Genomic DNA, 8,910 nt, shown 5'->3' on the forward strand with positions numbered 1-8,910 from the left:
ATCATCAAATACTTGGATTTAAAAAAAAAAAAAAAAAAGTTCCATCGGTCAAAAAACAATGGATTTGTTTGGTAATTGGGAGAAAACTAGACAAAACAAAAAGAAATAATTGACTTTCAGTGAAATACTAAGGGCCCGTTTGGTAGAGATTTTGAGAATTGATTTTTTGATCGTTAGAAGAAAAGTGGGGTCCACATGTGAGAGAAGAAGTCAAAAATTACGACTTGAATAGTAAAATAACGATCAAAAAATCAATTTTTTGGGACAAATAATTCCTACCAAACGAGGCCTAAAATTGGAGGGATCTTTTTATAGTTTATTAGAGAAGTAATATTTAGTCTTCGATTAATGTTGAACTCTTCATTGGAAATCTTTGTGCCTCGTAAATTATTAAAAACTGATTCTTCATCTTTACCCTACACAAAAGGGCAGCAGCCGTCATATCTGACTTTACATATTGCTCACATGGCAGAAGAAGGCCAGATTTTGACTTGACCATGATTTTTTTTTCCTTTTCGATAAGGCTCATTTTACTTGCAATTATTTTTCATTTAATTGACATCTTTTAAAAATGTCATTTCATTTCATAACACATCTTCTTCATTTTCGTTAAGCGCTATAGCTATTCTAAATATCCTCTTTCCATACATCCTCGTCTAGATAGTCATAAAATAATAGAGATATTATCGATGTCCTGTTAAAAAAAAAAATAGTAATTAATATGTAGATTATTTTTATTCCTTCTCCCACTGTCCTCCTAAGAAATTTCCTACAAACAAGTCTTCATAACACATTGCTATTCTAAGCCATCATAGTAAATTAAATTCGGAATTATGAAATTTGTAGTTGAATTCAATATTTTGTTAGTTATTGCCACATGACTAAATCATGGGGGATATAAATTTTCTTAAGAACAGTGCACGCTGAACATTAAAAACAATGATCAATTTGTTTAAACAATTGATTAGTTTAAAAATAAAAATAAAAATAAATAAGACATTTTTTTTTTATTTTTTGTATTGTCTTAGTAAATGTCAAGTTAGCAAGATATTTTTGGAGTATTGTAAATATCAAGGTACAAATATATGCTATATTTTATGAGATCGGAATATCATTAAAACAAAATTAAAGGAAATATTTTGATCAGTATTGCGTAATTCAAATTTTATATACTCATATCGCACTCTATATGCATGAAAGTTTACAAACCAAAATAAGATTTGAACTAATGTTCCTCCATTATTTCCTCTTAAATTTATTTATTTGACTTTTCTTTGTATTTGAGAACTTAGAATATTTTTATTCGTTGAATACACGCCTCAAATTGACCACTCTAAACTGCAAACAATTTTTTCTCAATTTTCAACCTGAAAAATGGTTTTCTCGGTTTCTCCAAACTATAAATTGCACGGTCAATATAAAAGGTTAAGATAGGCACTGTTTCGTCAGGCATTCCAAGGTTGGAAACAAATTTATGATTAAAGTACTTAAAAGATGAAAAATAATCATCAATTTGTTTAAGCAAACGATTAATCAATAAAAAGGGACATTTTTTTGGGTCATCGATGGATCCAAAAACGCGCAGTCGCGGTTGAAAAAGGGCGCAGAAAAGTCTCTTCAAATGTTCTTACTACCCCCACCTCCTTCCTTCTCGTCTATGAAAGAAACAGAATTATATTCATGGACTCATAAACTTAAACTTTTTTTTTTCTGGGTTGTACAATACACTTGTTTACTGGAACTTCCATTTTGAGTTCATCTTATTTGTCAATTTCAATCATTTATTCATAATCAGATCCCTCTGTAATCTTTTGGAGTTCCTTCATTTCCACTTTTTTTCCTTCCATTTCCAGATCGAAATTTAATATTTTTTTCTTTTCATTTTCTTAAAAATTGGAAGGTTTTTTCCTTTTTACTCCAAGATTCAAACTTTAGGATCCTTTCTTTCCCTTTGCCCTCGTTTATATTTGTACTGTCTTCCAAAGGTTTGATTTTAAAAGACAATTCTCATACTACTTTTAGTTCATTACATTTCATGCATCTGTTACAAGTCAAGCGTTTTCCACAAAATTCAATATTGTTTAGCTGTAAATTAATTTATCAAAACTGGTAAGGGTTACTACTGTACTGATTCTTGCTCAATATGAAGCTTTTGGTACGTGTAATTGAAGCAAAAAATTTACCAGCAATGGACCCAAATGGGTTCAGCGATCCATATGTGAAGCTGCAGTTGGGAAGGCAGAGGTTCAGGACTAAAGTTGTAAAGAAGTGCTTGAACCCATCATGGTGTGAGGAATTTACTTTCAAAGTTGGAGACTTGAAGGAAGAGATTGTAATTTCAGTATTTGATGAAGATAAGTACTTAATCGATGATTATATTGGGCATATCAAAGTGCCTATCATACGGGTTTTTGAAGCCAATGAACAATCTCTTGGAACTTCTTGGTACACATTGCAACCTAGGAATAAGAGAGCCAAGAATAAGGATTGTGGTATGTTGCTCAATTTAGCTAATTGGGAGTTAATGAGTTGTTCTTGTCAATAAGGACTGTGGTATGTTGCTCAATTTAGCTAATTGGGAGTTAATGAGTTGTTCTTGTCATATATTACTAGTAGTATTTAATGACAATAAATGCTCATCAACAAATTTGAATTTGCTTTCTTACATTTCTTTGATGCAATGATAGGATGAAACATTTAGACTTAAGTAGCAGCATCCTTTATGGAAGAGTTGGAATCTTGAAATTCGTTTCTTCAATTGTAAATATTTTATAGGCACCTATTTAGTTTTTCAAGGGTGTGTTTGTGTATAGGAGGGAGGGCTGAAATTGCTCGTTAGTTACTTGTGAAACTATGCTAGGCATCTGAATATATTTGTTTTTGGACATTTGACACTGAGATTTGAATATTGAAAAATTTAGAAAAATGGTTTGGTTGTTTTGAACTGATTTTAGACGTCTAAAATGGGTCTGGACGTTTGAAGTATGCATCATTGAAAAACTTAATGGTTTGACAAACAGTTGTGCAAATTGAAGAATTGTATCCTATGTTTCTAATTTGAATTTGAAGTGATTTAATTCTTCAAAAAAGGTACTTAAGTATTTGAGTTCAATCGTAAGTACAGATGTGTGACATTTTACAGATGTGTCTAAGAAATTATAGATTATTTACAAATTTTCTATCTTGCTAGCTTACTTTCTTCAGCTTTGATAGTCCTGTTTCATTTTTGGGTGAATTCGGATTAAGAACATTCAGAAAGTACACCCTCTTTTATTCTTGATTGGTTAGGTATTGTATCACGAAGTGTAATCAAATGACACAGTTTCTTGTAATTAAATTAAATTCATCATGCTTACGCATCCTTAAATTATCATTGTTGCCTTAAAGTCTTGAATCACTTCACAATTTGCCGATTGACATTTATTCTTGTATTCCGCCAGGTGAAATTCTTCTCACAATATGCTTTTTGCAAAATAATTCATTGTTGGACTTGCCGTCCAGTGGTGATCCTGTATCATCACCAAGGAAGTCTTATGATATAGCAGTGGACTCTCCTTTGAGATCGTTCTCACCAATGAGATCTGAAGAAGTTTCAACTTCTAAAGAGGAAAAGTCACATCCATCAACTGTAGCACATCGAATTGCTCAAATATTCAACAGAAATGTTGATACAACACCAACTAACTTGGGTGAATCACCTAACGTGACAGAGTTATCAGAAAGTATAAATCCGGTTGGTTTGGGGACCAATTCTGAAGAGCAGTCCTCATCTGGAAATTTTGAAGAAGTAATAAAAAGCTTGGAAATGAGAGAACAAGGAGGTGAAGTTCCGAATAATTTACCTGGAGGGATAGTTATAGACCAAGTGTACGCAATTGCACCACGTGAAATGAACTCGTTACTTTTTTCACCTGAGTCAGACTTTTTGAAGTCCCTAACAGACATGCAGGGATCCACTGAGTTGCAAATAGGACCTTGGAAATTTGAAAATGGTGGCAATAGCTTAAAAAGAGTGTTTACTTATACTAAGGCTGCAAGTAAACTAATTAAGGCTTTGAAAGCTATCGAGGAGCAAACATATTTGATTGCTGACGGGAAGGTCTATGCAGTTTTATCCAGTGTGAGCACTCCAGATGCTCCATATGGGAAATGTTTTAGGGTAGAAGTGCTTTACTGCATAACTCCGGGACCTGAGCAGCCCTCGGGAAACCAGTCTTCTCGATTGGTAGTTTCATGGCGTGTTAACTTTTTACAGAGCACTATGATGAAAGGTATGATTGAAGGCGGAACACGACAAGGTATAAAGGAAAGCTTTGAGCAGTACGCAAATCTGTTATCTACTAAAGTAATTCCTGTTGATGTGAAGGACATAGGTTCCGAGAGGGATCAACTTTTGGCTTCTTTTCAGGTGGAGAGCCAGTCAGACTGGAAATTGGCTGTTCAGTATTTTGCTAATTTTACTGTAATTTCAACTTTTCTTATGGGCTTGTATGTGGTCATGCATATCTGGCTGGCAATGCCTAGCACAATTCAGGGACTTGAGTTTGTTGGATTGGACTTGCCGGATTCCATTGGCGAATTGATTGTATGTGGAGTGTTAATTTTGCAAGGTAAACGGGCCCTTGAGTCTGTTTCACGCTTCTTGCAGGCTAGAGTGCACAAAGGTAATATAATATTATTGCTTATTCAGTTGAGTTAAATTCAGGATTTTATATGATTATATGAAGTTTTAGCTTTAAATTCAAATCTAGTTTTGTTTTTATTGCATTGTTTATATTTTCTCTGTTCTCGGTATTTAAAAAATGTTAATTGTTCTCAATAAGTTTAACTTGGTTCAATAATTTTTTTGTTTATTACAGGCACCGACCATGGAATCAAAGCACAAGGGCATGGTTGGTTGCTAACTGTTGCCTTAATAGAAGGAAGCAATTTGGCAGCCGTTGATGCGAGCGGGTTCTTTGACCCTTATGTTGTGTTTACTTGCAATGGAAAAATGAAAACCAGCTCTATCAAGTTTCAGAAATCTGACCCTCACTGGAATGGTATTTCTATAATCTCTTAAGCATTTCGATAACTTTGTGTATGGCAACATTTCTGGTGTTTGCATCTTGATAGAGCTAATAATATACTTTAATAATTGGTTGGTTCATCACTAGATTAATCTTTTTCTTGTGATTGTGGTGCCTTGCAGAAATCTTCGAATTCGATGCAATGGACGATCCTCCATCAATGTTGGATGTGGAAGTTTTTGATTTTGATGGACCTTTTGCTGAAGCTACATCTCTTGGACATGCTGAAATCAATTTCTTGAAATCTAATATAACGGACTTGTCGGATGTTTGGATTCCACTTCAAGGAAATTTAGCTCAGGCATGCCAGTCAAAGTTGCATTTAAGAATATTTTTAGATAATACCCGGGGTAGCAATGCTGTCAAAGATTATATAACTAAGATGGAGAAGGAGGTGGGAAAGAAGGTAAATTACCTAGTACTCTGCCAAATGGAATTCACTTTACAACTGGTTTACGTTATCTGGTTGTAGCATCACCCGTTTTTTAGCTGTCTAATATGGTGACCTTGAAATTTCCAGATACGGTTGCGATCTCCTCAAACAAATTCATCTTTCCAGAAACTCTTTGGGCTTCCCCCAGAGGAATTTCTCATCAATGATTTTTCTTGCCACTTGAAGCGCAGAATGCCTCTTCAGGTACTTAATTTTTCAAAAACATCTACCTGTATTTACAGAAATTAGGTAATAAACACTTGCAAATTGAGGACATTTTGCTTATTCTTGTTTTTCTAAGTTGTATCTCGGTAACTGATTACTGCTCCATTGGCAGGGCCGTCTGTTTCTGTCAGCAAGAATAATTGGGTTTCATGCAGATTTATTTGGACATAAGACAAAGTTTTTCTTTCTCTGGGAAGACATAGAAGACATTGAAGTCATTCCTCCTACTTTGTCATCAATGGGCAGTCCGATCATCATCGTGACCTTAAGGCCAGGCAGAGGTTTTGACGCAAGGCATGGAGCAAGAACACAGGACGAGGAAGGCAGGCTGAAGTTTTATTTCCACTCTTTTGTGTCTTTCAACGTGGCGCACAGGTATTTTCAGTTATAAATTGGTTGTATTTCTTTGTTTAGACAGAATTTGTGAATGTTTTCTTTTTCATGTCTATGTTATTTTTAGTCTTGCTCTATAAACTCCATAAGTTCTGTTACCATCAGATACTGAAAGTCATCTTCCAAGATCTACGATATTTTGCGTTTTGTCCTTCTCCCAGCGTATAGGCAATGTGTCAATGATTTGTTCAACTATACAAAACCAAAAAAATAATTTGGACATGCCACTTGGTGTTTCCAACATGTCGGTGTTGTATGGTTTTCCGACGGCAATGTGTAAGGTGACATGTCGAGCTTTACAAAATCAAAAAATTTATTTGGACACACTAGTTGGCGTTTTTGACATGTATCGGACACTCGCTCGCGGGTCCCGGGAGAGTGTAGGTACATCCTGGCTTTTCACCCTTAGAAGTGTTTACATTTGATAGGACCGTCATGTCTTTCTCGTTCGCTCCTTCTTTCATCCTAAAGATGTGCTAATTTGGTCGTCAATTTATCATTCCTTCACCTAAAAGTGCATCTGTTCTGCCTTACCTTCGCTCTTTGTTAACCTCGACTGTCAAGAGAGAAATAAGTCTAGCCATGGAATCAAATTGTCTTTTAACTTGTATGTTGTGTGGCGTACAGGACAATCATGGCACTGTGGAAGGCAAAGGCATTGACTCTTGAGCAGAAGGTACAAATAGTTGAAGAAGAATCTGAAGATAATAGCCTCGAAACATCTGAAGAGGAGTCAACAGCCAAAAACCTCCAAGGCAGCCTCCAACCAATAGATGAAGAATCTGATGCCAAAGGCCTTCAAACTGAGGATACTGGCTCCATCTTGGGCGCCGAGTATGTTAATATGTCTATTGTTTATTCCTCGATACTCTCTGTTCCAGTAAGTATCATTCCCGTCCTCCTCTCTCAACCCAATCTCTTATCATTGTTCGCATTTGTTTTGCATTTTTTTTTTCTTTTTCTTTTTCCTTTTTTGGATTGATTGCCTCAGAATTATTGTCACTTGCATTTTCAGACTAGCTTCTTTATGGAGCTATTCAGAGGGAGTGAAATCGACCAAAGGGTCATGGAGAGAGCTGGATGTCTCAATTATACTCACAGCCCTTGGGAATCTGAAAAGCCTGATGTTTATCAAAGGCAACTTTATTACAGATTTGAAAAGCGTATATCCCGTTATGGAGGTGAAGTGACTAGCACTCAGCAAAAGTCTCGTCTTCCGAGTAGAAATGGTTGGCTCATAGAAGAGGTCATGACACTCCATGGGATTCCACTGGGTGATTATTTCACTGTATGTTCACTAGCACCTTTAACAAGCTTTATAATATAATGACGTGTATCCTTTTTTTCCCCTTATTTCTTCTCATGCTATACAGTTCCCTTTTTAAGTTTTTTTTTTTTTTTTTTTTTTTTTATTTTTTTTTTTTTGGATTTATTTTAAAAAAAAAGTTAGCTTTCTTTATAAACTTTTAAACACTTTTTATAAAATTATTTAAACTTTTTCCTATTTTGACCAATGAAAAAATATTTGTTTTGTAACTTATCAGTAAACTTTATGAGCAAACATGCCTTATTTTGGTTGGACATGTCCAACCAAACATTCCCTATGTTGTTGACTATTATGCTGTGCTTATTTGCAGCTTCATTTGAGATATCAGGTTGAAGACCAACCTTCTAGATCTGTAGGATGTAGTGTTCAAGTTTACTTTGGGATTGCGTGGTTGAAAGACACCCGACATAAGAAAAGGATCACAAAGAACATTACTTCAAATCTTCAGCAGCGCCTAATGGTCATGTTCAGTTTACTGGAAAAGGAGTATGTGTACGGGGCTTAGATGACAAATCCAGACGATGTTGGTTTCAATTTGGTGATTTGAACTGGTAGGATCCTACAAGGCTTTCATATATGATGGTCAAGATTACCCGTTTTTAGTACATTTGGTGCATGTTTGGTATGCAGTATTGGAAAGAACTATGTACTATATAATGACTTTCCAATATTATATAATCCTTCCTATCAAATATGTCGTTGGGAAACTGCTGTACCGATTGTACATGGATGGTAATGTCAGCATCAGTTAGAGAATAGACTGCAATTATAACTTTAGGAGAAATACGGTCGACTTCCATACGAGAAGACGGGCTACAAGACAGCAGCAATCACTCTGCAGAATTTTTATTCATTTTCACGTTTTTGATCAAGGCAGAAACATGCCTTATTTTGGTTGGACAGGTGAAAATTCCGTTTTTCGATAGATCAGTGATCTTCTGTATATCAGATGTAATAATATTAATACGCTTGTAACCTGTATAATGTTTCTCTATTTATTCATTTTTTGGTTAGGCAGCACATTTTTACATTGATTAGTGTTTTGAGTCCAACGACTGTGACTTCAATGTAAATTTAACATTCAAATTTTAAAGAAATTGTTGACAATTAAGTGTTTGTATTTCTGCTTATTCTTGCAGACTCTCTTGTTTTCCTCGTTCTTTAGTTTTGTTGGTTGATGCACAGAGGCTGATCCTTTTTCTCGAGGGGGCTGGTTTCCCTCCCCTTCTTTCCCTACTGTGTAATTTGTTAAACTCAGGAATTTATGATATAGCATAACCAAAAGCGAGAAATTTATTGTCAACTCCATTCTATCTTCCTATATGTACTCTTGCCTAAAGCCTGAAAGCAAGAATTATAGCCAAACCAATAGATGATATATCCCTACTATATAAAAAGGGCAATTCTGGAGTTAATGTAGAGGGAACATTAAATTCTTCCATTTTGTCTCACTATTTTTTTTT

General features: G+C 35.1%; 1 protein-coding gene across 1 annotated transcript; it reads left to right on the forward strand.

Moving 5' to 3' along the window:
* Positions 1 to 1,580: 1,580 nt before the first annotated feature.
* Positions 1,581 to 8,569, forward strand: LOC111407189 (C2 and GRAM domain-containing protein At1g03370-like). The gene is made up of 9 exons (XM_023036525.1): positions 1,581 to 2,492; positions 3,441 to 4,664; positions 4,860 to 5,042; positions 5,192 to 5,475; positions 5,590 to 5,706; positions 5,840 to 6,102; positions 6,748 to 7,000; positions 7,136 to 7,408; positions 7,758 to 8,569. The coding sequence occupies exons 1-9, from the start codon at positions 2,144 to 2,146 to the stop codon at positions 7,950 to 7,952; spliced, it is 3,141 nt and encodes a 1,046-aa protein (XP_022892293.1). The 5' UTR covers positions 1,581 to 2,143; the 3' UTR covers positions 7,953 to 8,569.
* The last annotated feature ends 341 nt before the right edge of the window (positions 8,570 to 8,910 follow it).

This window comes from Olea europaea, chromosome 13, assembly GCF_002742605.1.
Source record: "Olea europaea var. sylvestris chromosome 13, O_europaea_v1, whole genome shotgun sequence".
In the NCBI taxonomy this organism is placed as follows: Eukaryota; Viridiplantae; Streptophyta; class Magnoliopsida; order Lamiales; family Oleaceae; genus Olea; species Olea europaea.